Source organism: Panthera tigris, chromosome D2 (genome assembly GCF_018350195.1).
Source record: "Panthera tigris isolate Pti1 chromosome D2, P.tigris_Pti1_mat1.1, whole genome shotgun sequence".
Taxonomy (NCBI): domain Eukaryota; kingdom Metazoa; phylum Chordata; class Mammalia; order Carnivora; family Felidae; genus Panthera; species Panthera tigris.
The window spans coordinates 86,259,233-86,284,287 of NC_056670.1; the positions used below are offsets into that span (position 1 = coordinate 86,259,233).

General features: G+C 58.4%; 1 protein-coding gene across 4 annotated transcripts in view; it reads right to left on the bottom strand.

The window, feature by feature from the left end:
• Positions 1-23,682, bottom strand: part of CFAP46 (cilia and flagella associated protein 46) — a 95,315-nt gene extending 71,633 nt beyond the window's left edge. For all 4 annotated transcript variants that reach the window (XM_042960133.1, XM_042960132.1, XM_042960134.1 and 1 more), the window contains exons 1-15: positions 23,607-23,682; positions 23,022-23,146; positions 22,670-22,801; positions 22,034-22,098; positions 20,181-20,345; positions 19,172-19,295; positions 18,611-18,705; positions 17,715-17,825; positions 15,088-15,187; positions 8,935-9,033; positions 7,057-7,247; positions 2,132-2,360; positions 1,878-1,998; positions 751-874; positions 443-573 (exon numbers count right to left, since the gene is read on the bottom strand). In XM_042960133.1, the coding sequence (XP_042816067.1) occupies positions 443-573; positions 751-874; positions 1,878-1,998; positions 2,132-2,360; positions 7,057-7,247; positions 8,935-9,033; positions 15,088-15,187; positions 17,715-17,825; positions 18,611-18,705; positions 19,172-19,295; positions 20,181-20,345; positions 22,034-22,098; positions 22,670-22,801; positions 23,022-23,146; positions 23,607-23,655 (1,861 nt within the window). In that variant the 5' untranslated portion in view covers positions 23,656-23,682. The remainder of the gene's footprint in view (positions 1-442; positions 574-750; positions 875-1,877; positions 1,999-2,131; positions 2,361-7,056; positions 7,248-8,934; positions 9,034-15,087; positions 15,188-17,714; positions 17,826-18,610; positions 18,706-19,171; positions 19,296-20,180; positions 20,346-22,033; positions 22,099-22,669; positions 22,802-23,021; positions 23,147-23,606) is intronic.
• Positions 23,683-25,055: the final 1,373 nt, after the last annotated feature.

The following is a 25,055-nucleotide window of genomic DNA, read 5'->3' on the forward strand; positions in this document are numbered from 1 at the left end:
ATGTGGGGAGCCGTCCTCCACCCACACTCCCGAGAAAACCCCACCCACCTCAGCCCCCCCCCCCCACCCCGTTCACTGTCACCTCTGCCCTCTGCCCTCTGCCCTCTGCCCCCAGGCGCCCGACACGGCAGCCTCTGTTCTCTTGCTCACAGCAGGTGCCTTCCCTTTTGGAGCCCCGATGACCCTGAGGGACCAAAGAGCAAAGGGACAATGGCCCGGCTGCACAGGGCCCGGCGGGTCACGGTGACGCTCGGGAGTCCCTTCCATCGCAGGACCCCTGCTTCCAGCACGTGCACACTGAGCCGGCCCCCGGCAGGAGCCGCCCCGCTGGTCATCGGGGCTGCCGGCCCCTGCCCAGGGGCGGCCGCACGGTCCGACTCTGGGCTTCGGAGAACATGCGACCCTGGCTGGCGCCTGGGCGCGCGTGTGGGGGCCCTCGTACCTCTCTTCGGCCGCGTCGGCTTCTTCGCCTTGACGTTGTCGTACAGGAGGCAGAAGCGGCACGCTGTCCGGCAAACGTCCCACACCCCCTGCTTCCGGGCGACTTTGGCGAGCTCGGCCCAGATCTGTATTCTGCTCGCCGAGGAGCCAAGCGACAAGAGCCCGCGCGCGTGTCGCTCGTGACAGGCCACCCGGCACCACCGCGGGGGCGCGCGAGCCACGGCCCTTCTCGCCCCGTGGGGGTGCCCGCGCCCCTCCCTGCTGGGGCGGGTGTCCCGCTAGCCCGGCCGGGGGCGCCGCCTCACCCACCGCTCCCTGGCGTTCTCGCCCCCCAGACGCCGCAAGTGCCCGGCGGCCTTGTCCACGCTGATGATGTGGTGCCGTGCCTTCGCGAACAGGTAGCTGAACCGGCCCCCGGTCTTCCCTGTAGACACTGCGGGCGGAAATGGAAGGGCAAGGCTGGCGTCCGGTGTCCCAGGGCCCAGGACTGGGAGGGGCCGCACCTCCGTCCCGGGGACCCTGGTGCCAGGGGGGTGCCGCCCCCACACGCAGCAGCCCGGGGACCCTGCGCTCCGGACAGGCGTGAGCTGGTGCCCCTCCGGAGGGCGCTCCCTCACGCCGGCCCCTGCCCGACACCCCCCGCTCCCTCCCGCGGCCTGGCCCTCTGGTCTGCTGGGTGGCGGGGGCTCCCTTTGATAAACGAAGCGCAAGCCACGGAGAGCCTGGCTCGCCCGAGCGCGGGGCTGCCCGGCACAGTTGCACAGAGCGTGTGGCACATGCTGTGCCCCTCTCAGCCAGCACGCCAGCCACCTCCAGGAGCCAGCCCCCCGCCCCCGGGGCCCCTCACCCTGCAGGGCCGGGGTGCCTTCTCCGGCTGGGCTCCCGGCCGGCCAGCAATGCTCTTACCGATGGGAGCACCTCAGGACTCTGCCGACACTTGCAGGGCACAGTGGAAAGCCAGGGCGGCCACGCCCAATGAGCCCCACGGCCACAGAGGGCCACATCCCAGAGCCATCTTCCACCCACCGCTGGGGCATGACAGCTGGGGGAGCCTCGGGGCGGCCTTCGGTGGGGCCCCCCAGCCGGGCACCCGGCCGCCGTCCCCAAGAATGTGATGTGCTTGGCGGGTCAGTGGGCAGAACTGTGCCCCCAAAAAGGTATGATGAACCCTAACCCCCAGAACCTCAGAATGTGGCCTTATTTGTGTCTCCACGGGGACGAGGGGAAGGCACGGAGGACACTGCCACCTGCAAGACACAGGGGGGCTGCAGCCATGCCCCCTCCAGACCGGTGCTTTCAGAGGCCCAGACCGCACACGTCAAGGTTTGGACCTTCGGCCGGCACGGCGTGGCCCCCACACGCCAGGCTGAGCGTCTGCCTCAAGACGGCACGAGGCTCAGGCGGCCCCTGGGCTCTGGAAGAGAAAGCCGGCCTACCTTTGGCCCCGTTCTCGCTGTCGAGCACAATCTGGAAGGTGTCGGGGGCCAGGGCCAGGCCCGCGTTCACTAGGAGAGCCCGCTTCTTCCTGACGCTGTCTTTTGGGATAGCTTTCTTCGCCTGCAGCAGGAAGGAAGGGTGGGCTGTCACGTTGCCAGAAGCGACACCGTCTCCGGGCTGTTCCAAGGAGGCACGTGGGCTCCTGCAGGGCCCCAGCCCCCCGGCCAACCCCACAAGGCCGTGATGACAGCACCTGCTCGATGGCCACGACGGCCTTGTCCTCGGCACGCTCAGGGGACTGGTACAGCCTGGTGCACAGATGCAGCCGGTTGAAGGCCATCCTGAGCTGGTCCTGGTAGAGGCCCAGGCTGTCCAGACGCATGGCCTTCTGCAGGTGCCGCATGGCCAGCTCCAGCCGGTCCTCGTCCTCCTCGATGTGCACCATTTCCATGTGCACCTGGCAGCGGAGCAGGACCATGAGGCTGGGGGGGGGGGGGGACAGCACAGCGTCACGCGGGCCCCGGGAGCACTGGCTTCCCGGTAGACGCCCCAGGGGGAGACGTGCAGTGAGCCTCCGGCTGCTCCTGGCTTTCCTGCATCCTTTAGGCCCTGCCCGGCCTGCCTGGAGGACTCAGACGGGGGGACAAGCAGCGAGGGCCCTGCGGAAGCCAGAGCGGCTGGGGCCTGCGCTCCGAGGCCCAGAAGCAGCAAGCTGGCAGACCAGGGACACGCCAGTGAGGCCTGCCGGGTGGCGCACAGGGAAGCTTGGGACGCTGCAGCCACCTGGTCCGTCCACAGGTGCCGCCCGCCCTCCCCCCCACTCCCACTGCTCCCTGCAGCCTGCCCCCCCTGCAGCGTGCGGGCAGAAGCCTGCTCTTTGCCCCTGTGAAGGCAGCCCTGCTCGGGTCTTAGCAGCTGGGGCACACCCCACGCTCAGAACAGCCACCGTGCCCCATGGGCCCTCACCCTACCTCTGCCAGTGTCTACGGGTATCAGCGAGGGGTCCTCACAGCCTTTCCATCAACGGGAGGCAGAGAGCCCACGTCACGGGGTCATGCCCTGGGATGCCAGCATTGGCAAATCCAACAAATTTGGCCAAACGCAAGTTCCACAGGACCCACGAACTGAGCACAGATGGAGGTGCAAATGCCACGTGGCCTGCCTGTGACCTCAGGGATGAGGAGGCAGGGAGGCCCCGTGGCCCTGGTTAGTGCCGGGAGAGGGCCCACGCTCCTCACGGGGAACCAGGTTTGTCCACAGACTCTACGAGTGCGGGCGGCAGCCAGGGCCATGGTCCTGGGGTGGCTACAGAGGACACCTTAGGAGCTGGCCGAGGCCAGCCAATGCCACACACAGCAGAGGGGGCCACGCGGAGGGTCAGCCCACTCTGGGAACGACCTGGCAGACGGCTCGCTTGAAGAGGCCGTGACTCGAATGAGGGCACACAGCTGCCAGAACGGGAGGAACGGAACCAGGCGAAAAGGACGTAGAAGTGAGCAATCCTCCGACGGTGGTAAGTGACTCTGCGACACGCAGCAACCACAAAGCGGGGCCACATGTGCGAGGCGGCCGGCACGAGGCTCCGGCAGAGCGAGACCGCGGCCCCTGGGGGGCGTCAGGCGCGAGCCCGTGATTGTCGGCCCCCCGGGGACAGAGCGCGGAGCCGCCGTGCCAAGGAGGCGACATCAGAGCACAGCCTGGGCGGCTGGAGTCCTAGGCTGGCAGGAGGGAGGGGCTCTGTGACACCAGAGACCGGATGACCAGGAGGCTGTTCGTCACCAGACGTGGTTAACTCGACACCTTTCCAACAAAAACCAACTTCTCCAGACGGGACAACAGAGCCTAGCACCCCGCAGCGTATCACCCACACTGTTCAGCGCATACCAGGCGAGCAAGGACGAGAAAAATGTGACCACAGTCAGGATACAGGAAGGACCACATGTTGAGTTTACCAGATAAATCCACTAATGCACGTATTAAAATACAAGCACAAATATATCAAAAACCTGAAGGAAAACAATACTAAGGACAGAACAGATACTGAATCTCAGGGGAGGTGGAGAAATGCAGACACGGGAGGTACCTGAGCTCGGAACTAGACTACGTGAGGGGGAAACTCCTGCTCAGGGCTCACGGCACACAGGAGACGGCGGAAGGAAATCAGCCATCAGAGGGACAGACCTGAACAAGATGTAAAAATGAGCGGAGACTTGGGGACCTGCGGGCAGTATGGAGGGCGCACTCGAAACCCAGGTCCCAGGGGGCGGAGAGCAAGAAGGACGAAGTCACAGCCAAAAACTCCGCAAACCTGAGATGTCCTGTCACATATCCGGGCATCGCAGCCAACCCAAGGAGGATTCTTTAAGGCTCTGAGGAATCCCATGACCAAAACTCTGCAAACAGAAGAAGCAGAAAGACTCACGGCACGCAGAACGACGCTGAAAACAGCGCACGTCTTCCTCAGGAACTGGGACGGCCAGAAGCAGAACGTCGTCTTCAAAGTGTCTGAAGAGGAAAACTGTCCCCGAACCCAGAATCCGGTGACCGGTGAAGATACTCTTCAAAGATGGGGATGAGGTGAAGCCATTTCAGGTCAACACGGCAGAAGCTCTTAGGGCTGAGATCAAGCAGGTGGGAGCCTGGGCGTGTGGGAGGGAGAGACCCAGCGGGACCGGCCAAGAGGGAGGCAAACCTAAGAAACCCCCGTTTCCCTCTGACACGTTCTCCTTGTTGAAGAAAACCACCGGCCGCCAAGACCAGACGGCAGCACTGCAGGCTGAAGTGGACACACCTTCACTACGTCGAGGGGAGCCCACGGCCACGACGGCGGGGAGGCAGGCAGCGGGCTGAGGGAGGAGAAGGGCCGCGGGGGCCCTGCCTGCGGGGTGCGGGGTCAGGTGCGCAACTGGCCCTCACGGACTCTGCCCTCGAGCGGCGCCCCCCCACCCCCCCCGCAAAGTACAGCCGAGGAAGTGGACAGAATTCTAAAAGTTAACCTCGAGGAAGGCAGGGAAGCAGCCGCAGGAAGCAGAAAGGACGAGCGGAAAGACGTGAGGTCGAAGACCAGCTCAGCAGGACACGGAGCGCAGAGGGTCTGGGGCTCCAGGCACCACGCGGAGGGTCACAGTGAAGGCAGGCGGACAGACAGCGGTCCACCCGACACTGCCAGGCCGTGCTCCGCGCGTTCGAGGTACACAGAGGACAGGATTTGAAGAGGAGAGGCCGTGCATCTGGGGAGGTGGTGTTACCCACACGCCGGAGCCTTCAAGGCAGGGGGGTCACCAGCGGCCGAGAGGCCACGAGGAGACACGACCCCAAACGTGCGGGACGCGGTGTTGGGGACCACGCCGAGCAAAGCCGAGGGAGACACGGGGTGCCGGAGGCCAGGCGGCTCGGAGCCGGAGGCCCACACTCCGGCCGGCACTCGCTGGGCTGAGGACTCTGCACCCAGGGGAACTCTGACCTCAGGGTCAGCCCGAGGGGACACTGACAGGAGCCGCCAAGAGCCCCTCAACAAGGACAGACAATGCCATCAGCTGCCACCAGGACTCCTCGGCGTTGACCTGCCACGGGGAGTGTGGCAGCCTGGAACCCTCCTCCAGAAGCAGCCACTCGGCACAGCCCCCAGGCCCAGAACCTTCTAAGGAGAAAGAATACTTCTTAGCTTCCCGATTCATTTTATAAAGCCAGCGTGACCTTGATGTCAACCCTGACAAAGGAAGGAAAACGCAGGCCGATGTCCTCATGAACATATGCATAAGACCCTCTAACAGATCACGGGAAGGAAGCCCAACCTGGCAATACATTAAAGAGTGAAAAGATCGGGACCACACAGAGCGTGCACGGTTGGTTCAACCCTCAAAACTCAATCGGCGTGATTCAGGCAGTAAGAACGGGAGAGAAAAGGCGCATGACCGTCTTCACAGCCGCAGAAGAAACACCATCCGGGGCTAAAGAGCCTGTTGCCAACGCGGATGCCCCCACGCGTGCGTCCTGCTGGGGGCAGCGGTGTCTCAATGTCACTTAGGAGAATTAGCAGAGAAAAAGGGGGAAACTACCAGTTATTTTCTAAACTCAGGCATACATGAAAATAAGCTAATAGGAAATAAGAAATATACTCATTAAAATTAAAAGCAGGCCAAAGAGAAGGAAGAATTAGAGAATCTGTGAAATGAAAGAACTGATGGAAAACGAGGACGCTGGGAATGTGGCACGTGTGCTTTCCAGCCGCCCCGCCCCCTGCACCTGCGCCCGTGCCCACCTAGGGTCGCCCCCGCCCCGCAGCAGCCCAGGGACCACTGGCCGGGACTGCGTCCTCCTCCCATGGCCCGGCCTGTCTCTTTAGGCATTTCAAGGCCCGCTCTGCCCTCCTGCTCTCAAATGGGTGCCACCTTGGGTTTACGCCCTGTCCACAGCCCAGGTGACCTTCCCAGAGACCCCTGTGAGCTCTGGACACACAAGACCGGGGTGTCTGCAAGGGGCCATGGGCCTGCTGCCCACCTCCCACAGCTCCGTCCCTCCCGGCTCACGCCGGCTTCCATCCCACCCGACGCCAGCCCCGTCCACAGGCTGTTCTCGACAGCGGGGTGGCCATTTGACAACTGGCGATACCTCCTCTGTGCCGGGTCCTCTGATGACCCTGTCCCCCGGCACAATCTCCGCCCCTGGAGGACTGATGAGCCCCCCTTCTACGTGCATGGAGGGCTCTGCTCCTGGGGCGTCATCCTCCCGGCCCCCGGGCCGTCTCCTCTGTCTGGGCTCGGTTTCTCGGAGACCGACTGGGACCGTCCTGCCTAAACAGCACCCACCCACCCTCCCTCCCTGCTCTACTGCCTTCTTAGCACTTCCCACGGCTGGCCTACTGAAAGCAGAGTGGAGGTGTAGGTGTGCCTGCAGGCTCGGGGACCCTCGGTGCCGGGACCCAGGCGGGCGCCTGCTCTCCGTTAGCGGGCGGTGGGGGACCGCCGAGCCCCGCGCGGGGCACACGGATGGCTCCATCCCTGCGGCAGCCACACAAGCCCTTTCTGCTACGGGTGGGGTTTCCCGCTTGCACCCTTTTTGGGGGAAGTCAGTTGGATTTCATCTTTTTCCCGGTGTTGAGGGATTCTGCCCCGGCCCCCTCCCACCACGTTTCCCCGTCTCTGAGAGGACAGCCCAGGACGAAGACACGCAGGCCACCTGTCCCCCTTCTCCAGGACGTCCGCGACGTTGGCCAGCGGCTTCCGCAGGTGGTGTCTCAGGTTGTGCTGCAGCAAAGGGAGACACGTGTTCCACTGGGTGGTGCACACCACGTGGATGACCCTGGGGTCGCCCAGGCGCACGGCTCGCTGCAGTGTGATGTCCAGTCTCTGTACGATATTCAGCTGGGCCTGCACAAAACACATCGACCGGTCCGTGAAGCGCCATGTACCGCGTGGGGAGCCTGGTCCCGAGGCCCGGAAGCTGGAGGGCCAGCCGGGACCCGAGGTCTGGGCCTGTCTGTGGCAATGGCCTGCACCCTCTTTTCTAGAAGGGATGTAAGAATGTCTGTGAGATGCTCCCTTAAAAAGCCCGGAATGGCCTCCGCGCACCCGTGGATGAGGTTCTCTTCCCTGAATTGAGTCCATCCAAGTGCACTTCTCAGCCTTGTACATTCCCTGTGGCCCACGGCCTGTTACGTTTACAACCCAAAGAACACGTCCCCTGTTCCGTGCTGCATGTGCCCTTCCCACCAGACAGGCTCTGGTCCCGCGTTTTCAGATGCGTGGAACCGGCTTCCCAGCCCCACGCCTCCTCAGAGCCCACGGGGGCTGCCCACGGGTCCTAAACTCGGCCACGTCCCACGCTTCTGGCTGCCAGCACCCTCGGGGCCTCCCCTCACGCTGCCTCATGAACCGGTGCCCGAAGCTGCTCTGTGCTCCACACAGCACTCCCTGCGGCCCCCAGGGCCACACGCACCGCCCGTCTGCTGCTATCTCCTGATCACACGTGGGGCCAAAGTGTTCCCTGCAAAGCGTCTCCTACACAGCGTTTGTCAAGCGCCTACCAGGTGCCAGACAGGAGGGTCAACGCTAGAGGAGCCACACGGGCAAGTCCGAGAGCAACGCATATCCGCCGGGCCGCAATGAAGGCGCCACACAGAGCCTGCTGCAGGTGTGGGGGACGGGGCCCCGTGCCCGGCCGCCGATCTCCTGGCCCGAAGGCTCCCTGGGGGTGCCAGGAGCCAAGCCCACGAGTGCCCGCATTGGCTCCAATCAACACGAGGCTCCAAATCTCTGTTTCGACAGCTTTTTTTCTCCTTTTAAGCTGCAAATTTCTCATTAAACAATGGTCTATAACGATCTCTGGACTCCTTTTCTGGCAGTGGCTGCCGGTCCAAATCCCACCGCGTTGAGTAAGCAGATGGGAGAGTGAAACCAAGCTCACGTCACCACCACATTTGGGCAGCTGCCTCCTCTCTGACCGCAGACGGGGAGCACACACCGCGCCCGCCTGGGCGTCCCCTGGATCCGCCCTTCCCGGGGCCCCTGCCTCTCCCCACGCACTTGGGGATCCCTGAATCCCCAACAGCCTCTGGCCACCCTCGTCTCCCCACCCCCAGATCCCTGCCTGCCCCCATTGCATGCAACGACCTTACCGCCTACCCCGAGCCCCTCGGGTTTCCAGGCCCCGCGTGGCTGATAGCCCCACGCTGTGGTAGGGAGTGACTTTTGCCTTCCTGGACGTGAGTCTGGATGGCAAAGAGCCACGACAGGGACACGAAGGCCTGACCAAGGGCAAGCGCATGGGGCTACGGGGACGGGCACCGCCACTCGGGCAGCAGGAGGGCTCTCGGGAGCTCATCTCCGTGTCCCGCCCCCTGCCCAGGCTGCGTGACCCCGATATGCCTGCTATGTGGTGGCCCAGGAGCCGTGGGGGAGCCCATCCTGGCGGGGCTCCTGCCGGGGAGGCTGTGTTCACCGGTGGGAACCCGAGGCACGGGAGGCTGGCCTTGTGTCCCCCTCACCCGGGGGCCAGCGACCTTCCAGGACACGTGCAAAGCCGCTCAGTGACGCTGACTCCTGTTCAAGGACTTACCTCAACAGCTGCTCGGGCGTAGACCTTAACTTTACTTTCGAGTCCTAAAGCTTCTAATTCATACTCCAGGCATTTGATTTCAATCAACTTCCCAGGGTCCTACAGGACACACATAGTTTTTGTACACGTGGGGGTTTTTAGTGAAAGAAATCACACACATTCATTAACTTCAAAAACCATTTAAAGATATTAACGTACTAGGTAGAAACTCAACAAAAAGACCTCTAGAGAACACAAATACATACATTAAAAAACGTAACCTTTTTCCCCCAAAATGCAAAGACTCAAGTGAGAGAGCAAAAACAGCTTTTTTGGTTACCTTTTTAACCACGGGGGAGAGAGCCCATTTCACTGGACGTCGAATTTTTACATGATGGCACCAATTTCAGGTAAACTCTTATAAAGTCTGGCCAACGTGTTTTCTTTGACTTAACCCCCGCCGGCTTAGGAAGAGAGTGCCCTGCTCACCGGACGCGGAGGCGGGCCACAGCAGGAGCCCGGGGTTTGTCGGGGCGGCGTCTACCTCACTTTTTACAAAACTGCTAAGCTTTTCCAAAGGTGTCGTGCCATCCTGAGTCCCCAGCGGCTGGGCGGACAGAGAGCCCCAGCCCGCCCACGTCCTCTCCCACATCTGGTGCGGTCAGTCTGCTCACTGCGGCCGTTCTAGTAGGTGTCTCGATGTGAGTGAATATCAACATTGGTCTCTGCCTCGGTTCCCAGCACAGCGCTCCTGAAACCCCGGTAATCTCCTGAATGACAGAGCACCGGGAGCATCTTTCCTAAAGATGTGACTCCTGGGGCGGGGGGTCCTGGGTGGGGGCCGGTCACACAAAGACCAAGCCATGATTAGAAGCTTGGGATTCTCAGACCTGCCTCTACCCCCGAGAGAGGGGGCGGGGGCTGGAGATGGATTACTAATTGTGTCACGCCTATGGGAGGAAGGCTCCATAACGTCCCAACAGTACAGGGTTCGGGGAGCCTCGAGGTTGGCAAACACGTCCATATACCAGGAGGGAGCCGCCTCCACTCTACAGGGACAGAGGTTCCTGCCCTTGGGACCCTTCCAGACCTCGCCCTCTCTCGGTTCATAGGCTGTTCATCTCCATCCTTCATCACGTCCTTATATAACAGTCCTCTTGGTCTCATTACGTTTTTCGACTTTTGTATCAGTGTAGCTACTTCTGCTCTGTGGTTGCCATTTACGCGGAGTATCTTTCCCCACGTCTTCACTTTCCACCTACACGTGCCCTTGACGCTGAGGTGAGTCTCTTGTGGGCACCTAGTCGGGCCTGTTTTGGTTTGTTGTTTAACCCATTCAGTACCCTGTCTCTTTTGACAGAAGAAGTTAACCCTTTATATTTAACGTAGTTGTTAATAGGTAAGGACTTATCACCGCCACCTTCCTTCCTGGCTGGTTTTTGCACTTCCTGTGTTTCTTTCTTCCTCGCTCGCTTTTTTTTTCCCTTTGTGATTTGACGGCTCTCCACTGTGGGATGCTTTGATTCGTTCGCTCTTTTGCGCATTGTGCTTCACGGTTACAAAAGGCTCCTTACAAATGTATAGTAATGTCAATCTATTTTAAGTTGAAACAATTTCACTCCAATCAGTACAAAAACTCTACCTTTTCACTACCCCCCACTACATTTTATGTTTTTTATGTCACAATTTACATCTTTTAACGTTTTGTATCCATTAACAAATTACTGTAGTGTTATTTTTAATAATGTTGTCTTTTAAACTCTATACCAGGGGAAGCGACTTACACACCACCATTAAAATATGAATACTCTGACGTGACTATATGCTCACCTTTACCAGTGAACGTTATACTGTCATATATTTAATTAATGTCGTTTCATTTCAGCTTGAAGAACTCCCTTTAGCTTTCCTTCTAAGACAAGTCTAGTGGTCATGAACTTCCTCAGCTTTTGTTTGTCTGAGAACACCTTTTATTTCTCTTTCATTTCTAAAATGGAAGGACTATCCAGCTTTGCTGGATAGAATATACTTGTTTGGAAGTTTTTGAATATATCATCCAGCTCTCTCCTGGCCTGCAAGGTTTCTGCTGATAAATCCATTGATGGCCGTATGGCAGTTCCCTTGTATGAAATCACTGTCTCTTGCCGCTTTCGAATTCTCTTTTATAATAATTTTTACGATAAAACTTCCGACAGTTTTATTATAATACGTTTTGGTGAAGTCCCCACTGGCTTGAACCCTATGGGACCAACAAGCTTCATGTACTTGGATGACCGTATCTCTCCCCAGATTTGGGGAGACTCCGACCATTATTTCTTTAAATCAGGTTTCCACCCCTTTCCCTATGCCTTCTGGGACTCCCATAACGCAAACACTGTTTCGCTTCACATGGGCTTCCCATACTCGTTTTCATTTCTCCTCCTCTGGGTAACTTCAAATGCCCTTTGAGTTTACACATTCTTTTTTCTGCTTGATCAAGTCTGCTACTGATGCTCTCTACTGCACTTTCCACTGCATTCACTGTATTCTTCAGCTCCGGAATTTCTATTTCATTATTTCTTATGATTTCTATTGCTATCGACCTTTTCGTTTTGCTCACGTGTGGTTTTCCTGATTTCATTGTGTATCTGTGTTCTCTTGTGGCTTGCTGACTTTTCTTAAAACAAGTGTTTCAAATTCTTTGGCAATTCATAGCTCTCCATTCCTTTGGAGGAGGCTACCGGATCACTGCTGTGTTCCTTTGGTGATGCCGCGTTTCCTTGATTTTTTGTGTTTCTTGCAGCCTTGTGTTGACGTCTGTGCATTTGACGAAGTAGTCATCTTTTCCAGACTTTGGTGGGGAAAGACCTTCGCCTGTGGGTGGACAGGATGTGGTGGCTACAGTTCTAGGAAAGGCCCAGCGTCACGGTCTCCGTGCGGCTCCATCAGCCAAGGTTAGCATCGGCGAAGACTATAGGATTCCTCAGCAGTCGAGGCTGCTGGTCTCTAGTTTCAAGGTCTCTTGGAGTCTTTGGTGGTGAAGGCTGCTGGGGACCCCCGATCCCTTTTTCTCCCACAGGGTATGTCTCTTTTGGCACCCGGCCTGGGGTGCAAGCACCCTGGTAGTGGTGGTGGCACCGATGTCCGACGCACAGGCGCCCAGGCGGCAGCCTGCATCGCGGGTGCTTGCAAAGCGACAGCAGCTCCGGGGTCCCGGGCACTGGCTAGCTGGCAGTGGTGATGCTGTGTGTGACACACGTGTGTGTTAAGCGGCCACGAAGCCAGGATCTAGGTCTAGCGGCTTTAAATTCCACTCCAGGAAGTACTCTCAGCCCCGTGTAACCTCTGAAGATTGCTCCCTGGTCTCCTTTTGGGGGATTCTCTCTGCAGCTCATGTAGTTTCCTCATACACGGGCGCTAATCAGAATGTGGCTAAAGACTTGACGCAGCCCCTGGAGCTCTCCACAGCTCCCTTCGTGCAGTTGGCTCCTCTCTGGTCCTCGGTCCCGTGAACTGGGCCACCTCGTCCTCCTGACCAGCAGCTCGTCCTCCATCCAGTAGAATGCCACTGGCTTCACCCGTGTTCCCCTCCGCCCGCCGAGTCTACAAACTCTCCAGGCGGTAAACTGGACGATGCTAAGACCCACCCCACCTGTTCCCCACCTCTTGGTTTCGCTTCCCTTCATCATCTATTGTTCAGTGTCCTGAAATGTAGCGTTTCACATACTGTTTGGTTTTCTCGTCGTTTCAGGCTTGAGGGCCTTTTATTCCATCTTGGCCAGAAAAACTTCGTTTCTTTCACCATGTCCCTTTCGTATTCTTTCCCCCTTTTAAGAAAAGGTCCACTCATTTCTGAACGATCACCTAGAACTACATGTTTGTTTTTGCTTTACTTTTGTTTAACTCTCCTCTTAAGAGGATAGTAAGACATCAGCCATTACAGTCAGTGCCAGAAACCTCGCTCTGCCTGTTTCCCCGATGACGCCTCTTCCCTCTCGGCTGCCGCTTCTCCACACTGACCCAGGGTGGATCTGGACCGGGCCTGACCCAGCCGTGTGACTTCCCAACCACGTTGCCCGTCACTGCAGGGAGACCCTACGAAGAAAGAGCTGGCAAACCACGGGAATCTGAACGTGCCCGCTTTAGAGAGACCGGAATGATCTTAACACCCATCCATCTGTTCAACAAAAATCTGCAGAGCACCTCTCCAGGGCCAGGCATTACGCTGAGAAGTGGGGTGACATACGACATAGGACAATGTGCTCTTTCTCAAGTGATATTAGAAATACCCATGTTAGAGGCTCCCGGTGGCTCAGTCGGTTAAGTGTCCTACTCTTCAGCTCATGTCACGATCTCACAGTTCGTGAGTTCGAGCCCCGCGTCAGGCTCTGTGCTGACGGCCCGGAGCCTGGAGCCTGCTTCAGATTCTGTTTCTCTCTCTCTCAAAAATGAAGAAACATTAAAAAAAAATGAAGGAATCCACTTCAAGGACACGCAGAATATTCACAAAATCCAGCACCAATAAATACTGAGGGTGTTGGAAAGACCAGCGAGGAAAGGGGGCGCTGACCTCTGAGGTGCACTTCGCTGAGCCCGCCTCATTCGAGTGAAAAATCTACATAAACAAGAACGGGCACTGGACTTTTCCAGATGCCACAGGCCTGATAGCACCCGCTGACCCTGTCAGATGGCAGCACCAGGAGGGATAACACCCCCCCCAGGAGGGATGTTCCTCTCGCTGGAGGTCGCTTTCGCAGGCGGCCCGAAGGGAGGCCACCTCCGAGCTTGGGCGGGCAGGGCCGGCTGGGCAGAGTCGGGGAGAGAGTCCCTGAGGGACCTCCCCCGGAGGCAGCAGGGTGGTGAGGGCCCCGTCGCCTACACGTGACCCACCTCTGCAGGAAGCCGCCGACGGCAGCAAGGACCACCCCCCTCACCACAGACAGAGCACTGGACTCCGACAGAGGCCCCAGGAAAGCGGTCTTGTCCCTGCTGGCTCCGTACAGAGACAAAAAACTACACCTCGAGGGTGTCACTCAGCTGGTGAGTGATGGAAGCCGGTGGGATCCCGATGCTAAGTTTGGGCCACTGTGTGTGGACACAGAAGACAGGAACAGCCCGCAAAAGAACCCGGAAGTGCTTCCAAATAGGTATGTCCGCTCTTTTCATTCCCCGCTCTCTGGCCTTGGCGGTCTCCAGCCCCACCCCCACCCCACTGCCCTATCCACGCTCTACCAGCAGGTCAAGGTCCAAATGAAGTTTCATTTCCCTTTTTAGAACGATTTCCCGATCCACAGAACCACAAACATGACCGGTGTCCCCTCTGCCAAACCGAGTGTCCCATTCTCTGCACCGCGGAAGGGGCGGCACTCTAGAGCTTTATTTGGAGGGAGACTCCCAAGGACCCGCTGGTATCTGGGACCCACAGGTAATCTGGGACTAAACACAGCAGGTGCTCAATGGCAAGTGCAGGAAGTGACCCCCCCCACCCACCCCGAGCGAATGGTCCCACCGTGCGAGCGAATCCTCCCTCCAACCTCCCCACCCTCGCGGGGAAGCGGCCCTCACGGCCTCTGCTGGTCACCGGGCACCGTGTTCAACACTGTCCACGCCACCGCTAAATAGCCTCTGCTCTGCGCGAGAGCCCTTGCGGCTTCTTAAGTTAAAACACATAAACCTGAAGCTGGCTTAGAAACTTCTGGCGGGAGTGTACATTTTTCTTTGGAGGGCAATATTATAATATGCATTTTCAAATCGTAGAAGTGAAACTTCCAGAGTAATTTCCCATCAGTGACCTTATGTTAGGGGGAAACCCCTAAGTGCAGATAAAATCTTCAGGCACAAAATGTTCATGTAAGAACAAAAGGTAACAGGATTCGAACGTCCGAGAACGCGGCCGAGGAGTAAGTTTCGGACCATGAATATCACGAAATAACGGTGCAGCCGTTCGAGTGGACCGTGCAAACAGCCGGTGGCAACACGGGTCGGTGCCAGGGACGGCGGGAACAGCGTGTGATGCAAACATCGCATCATCTCAACGACGTGACGCGCGTGTGGGGAAAACTGGGAGGAGTTTACCAGGCCCCTGTTTCCAGACCCTCCCCACGAGGGCCGCTGCAATTCCTTTCCCTGCTTTTCGCCTTTTGTGTTCAGATCCCAGGGAGGAGGCGCTGCGTGCCACAGTCATCGGTCACTTACTTGGCTGTCGATTTTCTTCAAGTCGGAGATGCAGTCAGAGGAGATCTGCTCACATTTCAAGGTCAAGGAAAGACGAGCCAGTTCAAAAAGCAAAAGAATTCTGGAAACCAAGAAACAAGAGAGCAATGAATGGACAGAGGTGACAGGAACGTACCCCGTACTCACCTTGCAGCCCCTGGGGCTCCAAGGCCCCGGCAGGCCCGGCCCCCTGATGTGCTGCCCCTAGGTGCTCCCTGAGCTCCCACCGCACGGACCCACCCCTCCCCCTCGATCCAAGCTCAGCAGGAGGCCCGGCTCTGCACCATCGGGTGCCCCAGAGACCCATTTCTAGAAACTTCCCCTGGGGCCGCTCATATGAGTAGTGAGACCCCCCCAAGGGAGGGCCCAGCCCTAGCAGAGGACACCGGAGGGGACGCCACACATCCACGTGCACACATGCGTCCGCCTTCAAAAGTGTGTGCCTGGATTCACACAACCCGAGGTTCACACAACCCGAGGTGTCCTCACTGACCACCTCGAGGGTCTGAAAACCCATGTTGAGAACTCTGTTGTAGAGTATTTCATGATGCAGAAACGTGTTCACAATTTATATGGGAAAAGCAGGTGAAAGCCTACGTGATCATGTTGAAATCTGACATCGATTCATTTTCAAACTCTCTACAATTATTACATATTAAATTTGAAATAAAAAATGATGAAAATCATTTTAAAAATGCATCCCCAGGCCACCCCCGGCCCATTAACTCTGTATAAATTCAAGAGCAGTGGAGGAGCTCATACACGAAGTGACAGTGAACCCAAGACATCTTGTGGCCCTGGTCATCCCGTCTAGACACAAGCTGCCTCAGGATGTCCAGTGACCCCACACCTTGGTGCCTATGGCCTGTGTGATCCCTTCCCTTCGAGACTCGCTTCTAACCAACAGGAACCCACAATGTTGGGCAGAGGCCGCTTCCCTGGCCAGACCCGAAACAGCGCTGGCTCCCTGTGCTAGTCCGGAATCCGTAGCTGGCGCTGATAATGCCCCTGCTCAGTCGGGTCTCAGAAGAGACCACTACTGCCCTGCTGACACCTCGATGGCAGCTGTGCCCGGATCCCTGTCCCACAGGCACAGGGAGGTCATCAGCGTGCACTGTTGAAGCCCCCATGTCTGTGACAGTCTGTGACGTAGCAGCTGAAAATAGACCCCGCCTAAGAGTTTTCTAGGGCTCCTGGGACCAATTACCCCAAACGAGGTGGCCTAACAGCAACAAGTTAATCTCTAAAGTTCTAGAGGCCCGGAGACTGAGATGGAGGTCCCAGGACCACACCCCTTCTGACGGCTCCGGGGCAAGATCCTTCCTTGCTCTGCCGGCTTCTGGTGTTTGCTGGCCATCCGTGGTGTTCCTCAGCTTGCGGCCACGGCTCTCCCGTGTCTGCCCCTATCGTCACCGGCCTTCCTCCCCAGGGGCATCCGTGCCCCAAACCTCCCTCTTCTCATAAGGACAAAAGTCAGTGCTCGGGGCCCATGCTCATCCAGTGTGATCCCATCTCGACTTCGTTACATCCACAAAACCCTATTTCCAAATGAGATCATGTTCACCGGCAGCAAAGGTTAGGACTTGAACGATCTTTTGGGGGGGCTCAATGCCACCCATAACACCCTCAAGTCAACTAACAAATGATGGATGGAAAAAGTATATAAATAATCACTGCGGACAATGGCCAGGATGTTTCACGTGTTTGGAGTGCAGAGTTGATGAGAAAATCGGTGGGATTCATCAAGGGATCAATTCTCAACAGCGGGACTTCAAAGGGCCCAGACACGGCTGAGGGTCACCCCTCAGTGATCCTGGGGGACGCGCACACGGATCACAAAGCAATACGGTAACTGCAGCAGCCACACCAACGGGGTGTGGTTGTGCTCGCTCCGTCCTTTTATGTCAACGTGACAATGTGACAGTGGATTGGGAAGCAAACCCATCATCTCTGCGGGAATAAACTGGAAAGTACACTCTGGTTCGTTCTGTCAGCCTCTGGCTCAGCTACCCACTCCTGGGAATCCGACCCGGGACTTATCCTAAACTCAAACAGCACCGAGAGGATTCTGGAAGGCACAGAACTGAGACACTGAAATGCTGTGTAAGATGCTATAATGACCTGAAAGGCACCTACACTTAAAGTCAAATTTGGGGGCGCCTGGGTGGCTCAGTCGGTTAAGCAGCCGACTTCAGCTCAAGTCGTGATCTCGCGGTCCATGAGTTCGAGCCCCGCGTCGGGCTCCGTGCTGACAGCTCAGAGCCTGGAGCCTGTTTCAGATTCTGTGTCTCCCTCTCTCTGACCCTCCCCCGTTCGTGCTCTGTCTCTCTCTGTCTCAAAAATAAATAAACGTTAAAAAAATTTTTTTAGTAAAGAAAAAAAAGAAGTCAAATTTGATTTAGAGTCCAATATGCAGTTACGTGTCCCGAATGCTCCCCAAACGGTACACACCTCAAGACCAGAAAAGACAGTGGGAAGAAATATACGAAACCCTCCACAATGGCCGAGGCCCATACGGTACTTAGGACGGCCTTTTCTGTCTTCTCACATTTCCTACACTTGCGAGTTTCACGCAGTGACTACGGACGTGTGGAACTGGAGACACTTACTTTTCCTCTCTGATTGAAGGGAAGCGCTCGTGATTGTAATAACTTAAGTGTTTATAGGTCTTCTTCAGAATTGCGTTGACATCTTCAGGTAACTCATTTTTATCCAATTTCCTAGAATGTATTCAAACATTAAATAACGAAAACGTCATGTCAGATTTGTTCAAATTATCCTAAGAGAAACTCCCAAGTCTACGAGCCTGTGTTTCCCACTCGACAGAAGGCCTGAAAAATCGCTCCTCCTTCGTTCCTTCTCTCTCCAAGAGGACGTCTCACACTCCTTATCCTCCTCACTCCCAGAGCAAGCTTTCTTCCTGAACAGACCCTCTGCCAGGACCCGAGCCAGAAGACGGCTCCCTCGTGGGCCGGCTTGGCCCTTCGTACCTCCCCTGCTGGGCACCCTGGGTCGGCAACCTGCCTGCTTCCGGACATCTGCCCTCTCCTCACACACGCACTGCCCCTCACACGCGCTGATCTCCTCACACACTCACTGCCCCTCACACACACTCATCTCCCACTGCCCTTTCTTCGCACACAGTGGATCTCCCCCTTCCTAAAGCCCTGTTGCAGGTGTGTGCCCGGGTACATTTCCACTCTTCGTTTGCTCTGACCCTCCCCTGTCAGGGTTTTACCCATTACCTGCCGTTGTTTTTCTCAATGTCAGGGTCAAATGTCACGCCTCCCCTGGAAGGTCCTGTCAGACAGTCTCACCCAGCTGGAGACTGTCTCCTCCTAAACCACTTTCCTCACCGATGGCAGCCTCTCTGGCTGCTTCTGAGTAAAGGGAGGCGACGCAGAGTCCCGTCCTCCGGGCCCAGGCCTCAGCCACCCCCGCACGGCCACAGCCCCTCGGGCAGCACAGAGACGCTGGCCAGCCCCTCGACTCCTAAAACACGTACGCTTTCAGCACGTTCGTGTGGTAGGTGACAGACAGGCTTACGGAGGTTCTCTTTTCTTCCTTTAACTGAGCCTCGTCCAGTAACTCATGGCGCACCTGTTGTCAAACGGAATTGAGTTATTAACGGATTTAAACAAATGATTAGGTAGAGATCCAGATTTCCGTTGTTATATTACATACACCCTCCTTTAAAACTAATATTTGGAATGAGCAAGTGTCTTCTCGTTAACTGTGCTGATGTTCAGTTTTCACAGCCGACCCGCGCTGTCTCCCCGCGGAAGCGAGTGGTCGACGATGCTCCTCATGCAGGTTGTTGGGGTTTACAACGACTTTATCGCAACAAGTTTTCTGCGACCCTTTTTAATTCAGTGATGCTGCGAGTGAAGTATTCAGAGATCACGATGAAAGCAAAAGATTTTGTTTTGTTTTGCTGACGCACGTGCACTGCGTGTATGCTTTTGTACCCCTCGGTGGGTGGACGGGGCTGTTTTTCTACACCGTTTTCTGAAAATGACACTTCAGAAAACCACTTCTGTCTCCGTTTTTCAACACGCCAGCTTACCATAACAGAAAAGATGTGTCGGTATTTCTGGGGCACGTTAGCTTTTATAAAGGGCGCTGCGGTGGCACAAAACTTCGCGGCCTCCTCCTTTTGTCCGGCTTGCAGATAACACTCCAGAAGCTCCCTGGATGATGCAAAAATGCTGGACGTGACGGAATCGTTTTTTGCTGCACGTGTCTAATAACCAGGTTAGTATGCATTTATTATTTTCACATCTCACAAGCTTCAGGAAGTCACACGGCTCGGCCCCCCCCCGCCCCCCTCCCCCCCGGTGCGGCTCACCGGGGCCGAGAGAGCACTCCTACTCCCGGCAGGAGGGAAAAAGGGAATATTCGCACCGAAACTCCCTAAGACGTTGAAAATAAGCTTTTTCAAAAAAAACATCATATTCGTATTGATTTTCTCTTAAAAGCTCCCCACGTAGCCATAAGGCAGGTGAAGAAAGCGTCTAGATTCCTGATTCCACCTTCCGGGCAGACCCTCTGGCTCGTCTCGTGGACGCCCGCCCGGCCGCTGCCCGCACACGGCACTCCCCAAACACGGGGTGAGTCTGGCCGCTGCTCACTCCTCCCCGCACAAAGACCGCGTGCTGACATCTCACTGTGGCTCCTCAGGGCCGTCCCTGTGGTGATGCCTTGGCGTGTGCTTCCCTAAATAGGGCCGTTCGGGCTGAGTTTACGTTGCTAAAACGTCTACTGCATTAATAGTTACGGAACGAAGTTTTTAGAACCACGAACCAGGATTGTGACACAAGCTTTCATTTCCTACGTTTTCAGTCTGAACACTCAGCTTGTGACACCACATGATCAGCACGCTGCGAGTTCATCCCTAGATATCATTAGACAAGCACACAGAACACGCACTTCTAACTACAGAGTCCAAAGCAATGCCCTACACCCTGCAGTGTTAAGTCCCACCCGGTGAAGGTGGGAGGGGAAGCAGGTCAGAGGCTGCACGGGGCGGGGCCGTCGGGTAGGGACCCGAGGCCGGGCGGGCCACCTCCACTCACAGCATTAGCTCTGCCTGCCACTCCTTGTCTTCCTCCTCGGTTTGGTTTAACACGTTTACGATCTGGGAGAGGCTGGAGATCAGATGGTGATGATATCCCGGCTTGAGAAACGGCCTCACCATTTGCCAGTAGAGGACAGATGCGTTATATACCAGGAAGTGATACCTGCGACCGCAGCAGAGGAAGTCTGAGACTAGGCCACAAGGCTGTCCCCAGCCCCTTCGGGCGTCTCCAGTAGATGGCAGCAGCAGCATCTGAGCTGCCCCCCGCCCATACTGCCAGAGCGAGCAGAGCCCTCCCTGGGGTGGCCACCGGCGCCCTGCCCAGAAGGGGTTGGTGGCTCCAAGTTCAGCCCCGGCCATGGTCACCCCGCCACATGACTCCTGAGCCCAGAGACCCCTTCGCTCATTCGGTCATTCCAAAAGTGACCAGCTCCCTGTGAAAATACACCAGTCAGCAAGGTCTCCTTTGGTTCGCAAGGGATAGACAAGAACGGGCAAGAGGAGGGGGAATCAAGGAAAGCCTCCTGGAGGAAGCAACATCCTGCTGAGACCTGACATGCGATGAGCAATCAGCCGGGACAGCAGTGCAGGTGCAGGGTCCGGCAGGCAGAAGAAGGAGAGCAAATCTTTAGGGAGCAAAACTCCCAAACCTGCACATGATAGAGCCAAGTGGGGGAGGAAGAGGGGAGCAGGGACACCCCCCGGAAGCTGGGCTTTTTCCTGAGGGCTGGAAGCAGGTGCCGACCAAGAGAATCAGAGCGGCCGATCCGCCTTTCTCGCTCGGGCCTCTCCAAGGGGCCGGCTCTGCCTTGCAAGACTCCAGGCGCCCGGCGGTCCACACTGCTCCCCTGGTGGACAAGCACCGTGGATGCCTGCTCTTACCCCGGATGGAGGAAGGACCCAGGGCACGGCAACAAAACAAGGCTGTCTGCTCCTTCAAGGGGCTAACGCAGAGCCCCTCTCGTTCTCTGCCAAGCTGCGCCCTCGTCTATTTGTAAAGATGGTCCTGCCGGCCGCCAAGGCTGCTGGTTGCCAACAGGCAGTCTGCAGGTGCCCCCAAGATCCCCAGGATGCGGGCTGCCTACCACTCCCGCTTCACGGTTCCGGGACATGGTCCCCTTGAAATACCCACTCCCCTTAGCACATGTCCCCAGTGAGGAGGGTCTGTGGGGCTGGGCCCGGTACCCCAGCACCCACAGCAGGGCTGCCAGAGGGGGCCGTGAGCAGCACCTACGAGATCACCGGATGTGTGAATCTGGGATTTATTTACACCTGAACCTCCTTTAAATGTTGGATCCTACTTAAGTAGGTTGTAGGAACACCAGTTCGTATGCAAGCTTAACAGCTTCGAGAGTAGTTCTTGAAAACCGAAACGTTGATTAAGTAGAAAACGGTGCTGGAGTGTTAGCCGAATCACCAGAGATACGAGGCCTTGGCCCGGGCCATCCAGCGGGGGGGGGGGGGGGGGGGGGGGGGGGGGGGGGGGGGGAATAGGTAAGTGGAGGCAGCAGGGGGAGGGGGCCCTGCGGCTGAACCCTCAGAGAGGCCCAGAAAGTAAGGGAGCCACGGAGACTGGGCCAAGGAGAGGTTCCCAGAGAGAAGGCAGATAAAAGTCACGTGCAGACCACAGAAACCACAGAACAGAGGAAACGATGAGGCTGGGGGGGACGATGCGCCTGTGCGACCCAGCTCCGCACATTAGAGACGAGCACACAGCCGTACGTGCACCCCAAACACAGACCAGGACAAGGAAAACCCCTACAGTCTGAACAGGTGCCAGCGCTCGGTGACCCCTGGTTTGGTACCTTTTACACAATCCCCGTTAGAGACGGCCGGGTCCATCGGGCCTACCTGGGTTCTCCTTTGGCGAAGTTTATTGCTTTCATATACTGAGTCACGCAATTTTCAAACTCCTCCTAAAACGACATAAAGAATATGCACAATTACACTGAATCTGCCACTAGAACATCGACCGTGGCTCGTGGTCCCTTTGGTGACCATCAAACCGCACTACAGGCTGGCCTGGCACCCCGAGTGTAGGCAGGTGGGGCTGGGCGCCTGCGCTTTCTCTGCAGGTTCCCCTCTGCCTGGCCCGAGGGCGGCTGTTCCGGGCGTGACCCCCGCACAAATGTCCAACGGGAGCTCAGGGAAAGGGCAGAAGCAGGAAACTCGGCCAGTTTCTCGTCACTGAACACGACGCCGCTCGCCTGCCTCTCCACGAAGAGTACTTTCGGATCTGTCTAGCCCGACGCATTTTGGAAGCGGGGGGAGACCTGACTATTTAGCCACAAGATGTAAAACTTCGAGGAGGCTCAAGGCAGCCTGGCAGGTTGGGGGGGGCGGGGAGCTAAGCGGGACAAACAATTAGGTACTGATTTGCGAATGGCCAACGGGCACGTGGCGTGGCCTGTCTCACTGACGTGCTAAGGTTGTGCACAGGAAGATGGCACGCTCAGACGCACTAATAAAGGACATGGGGCCTCTCACCAGGTTTTCGGTGGACTTGGGGGCGCAGAGCTGGGCCCGGCACAGGTGCGCTCGGCCCAGGAACTGGGTGACCGGCCCCTTGGCCTTGAAGTACATCTGGATGCAGTCCTCGCTCACGTCCGGCTGCCCCATCTGTGAGACCACACAGCACCGTGGAAGGCCCCAGAAAGCCGCCCCTGGCGGGCCCGTCTCCCCTCCAGCAAACCCTTGAGGGAGTGGCTGGAGGACCGATCTGAGACGGGGAGCCAGCACTTTCCTGCCCCACTTCCGCTTCCGGTAAACCCAGAACAGAGACCTCCAGAAGGCTCCCCCCCCCCCACCGCCCCCCGCCAGGACCCCGGGGAATAAGTACCTTCAGGGCCTGTTCCGCACACAGAACAAACAGGTCAGGGCTGAAGCTTTCTGTGGGGTCAAACTCGGATTTCCCCAGGTTGGCGGACTTGATCAGCTGGTAGGCCCTCTGCAGGGAGGCAGCATCTAGGCGGTCGACATGGAGGCGGGTTTGGGCTGGGGAAAGCACGCCTGGCACCACTGAGCAAGGTGGGGACGGTCGGGAGGGTGAGGAGGGGTCTGGGGTCCTCCCTGCACGGCCCCCTGCCCCCTCCAGCAGCCCGAGCCTCAGCAGCGGCCCTGACGACGCCTCCTTTTAAAAGGGCGGCTTGGTTTACCGTCGCCCAGGTCAACCAAAGGCGAGAAGCGCGGGTTTCACTCGGTCACTGTGTCCCGGGGCAACTGGGGGGGGGGGGGGGGGGCTGAGCGGGTCCCAGGGCGTCTCAGGGTCATGGGTCTGGCACCTGCTGGAGCTCCCCAGGGTCGCGGGGGTCCCAGCGCGGGGTGGGGAGGGTTCAGGGGTCGCGGGACCTGCCAAGGTGGGAATTCGGAACCGGGCGGCACCTGGCCCCCCGGGGCAGAGCGGAGGGTCGGGGCCCCCGCCCACCTTGCTGGCTCTCGGCGTGGGCCAGCTCCTGCGTGATGACCAGGTCCATGGCGCTGCGACCCCCCGGCTGGTTGGCTTCCTCCCTCTAGTGGCTGGCGGTTGCCTAGCAACCAAGGGGGACGCGGAACCGGTCCTACGGGTCGGCGACGGGGCCACACTACTCGGGAGGCGAATCGCCACCGGGCGGCCATCCCACGTGCGTTCATCCCAGCCCCGGGGGACGAGAACTTGGGGGCGGGGCCGCGGCCCCGGGGGGCGTGCCCGAGCTGGCCCGCGCGCCCCCACCTCTCAGAGACCCCCGCCCACCCCCCTGGACGGCGCTCCAGCCGAGCCTCCCCGCGTCCCCGCCCGGCAAGGATGCCCCGGGTCTGGCCCTGAGCCGCGGCGGACCCCGCTCACAGGACCCCGGAACGCATTCCTGCCTGCCGTAGCTCATTCCCGCATCCATCCATCCATCCATCCACCCACCCTACAGACGGCAGTTCGCCCCTGCCTGGGCCGGGGCTGGGGCGCGGGGGAGCCCCCCTGCGGGGAGAGGTCATCAGGCTAACCGTGAATGCCGTGCCTAGGGGTCGGCTCCCGAGGGGGTCGCGCGAGCACGGGACGGGTGAGCAGAGATCTGCAAGGGAGAGGAGGCTCGCCACCGGGGGACGAGAACTGCACCTGGGCAGGCCCGGAGCGGGGAGGGGCGCTGGGGAGGGCGACTGGGCTGGGCTGGGCTGGGCTGGGCTGCGGGGGGAGGGGAGGAGCGGGGGCGCCAGGCGGGGCCGAGTCCCTCTCCTCCCGGGTCGCTGGGCGCTGTGCGCCCGGGTCTCGGCGTTTTCTGAGGTCAGGCGGAGACTGTCTTTGGGGAGGGTGAAGGCTCGCCCACAAGCCACGGGCAGGAGAGGAGAGCGGGTCTGGGTGACGAGGGTGGGGCCAAAGAGGCCAAGAGGCCGAAGCCCTGGGGCTACGGGGGTGGCCTGGGCGTGCACCGGCGCCGGGAGCTCCAGGAAAGCCTGGGCGCGTGGCGGCTCCGGAGCAGGTCGTGGGCGTTCCGTCTGGGCGCGCGGGATGCCGAGGTACTCGAGCTCACGTTCGCGGGAAGGCTCCCGGCGGAGCGGACGGCTCTGAGCAGAGGTGCGGCCTGCGCACAGCCGCACTGCTGTGTGCGGAGCTGGGCTGCAGACCAGCCTTGCAGCAGCAGGGTGCGCTGCAGGGGAGACGCTGGCGGACGAGAGGTGGAAGGGAGGGCTGCAGGGCCGGGTCTGGGAGCCAAGGTCGGGTCGGGGGAGCGGGTCTGCTGGGTCAGATATGGCCACGAGGTCAGTAAGAGGAGCACTGAGAAAGAGCGGTTGGGATCAGCAAGGTGAAGGCTGTGGGTGATCCAAGCCACTAGCGCGGCCAGATGGCCTTGAAGGAGAGCAGTGTTGGAGGGCTCACACCACTTCATTTCAGGCCTTCCTGGAA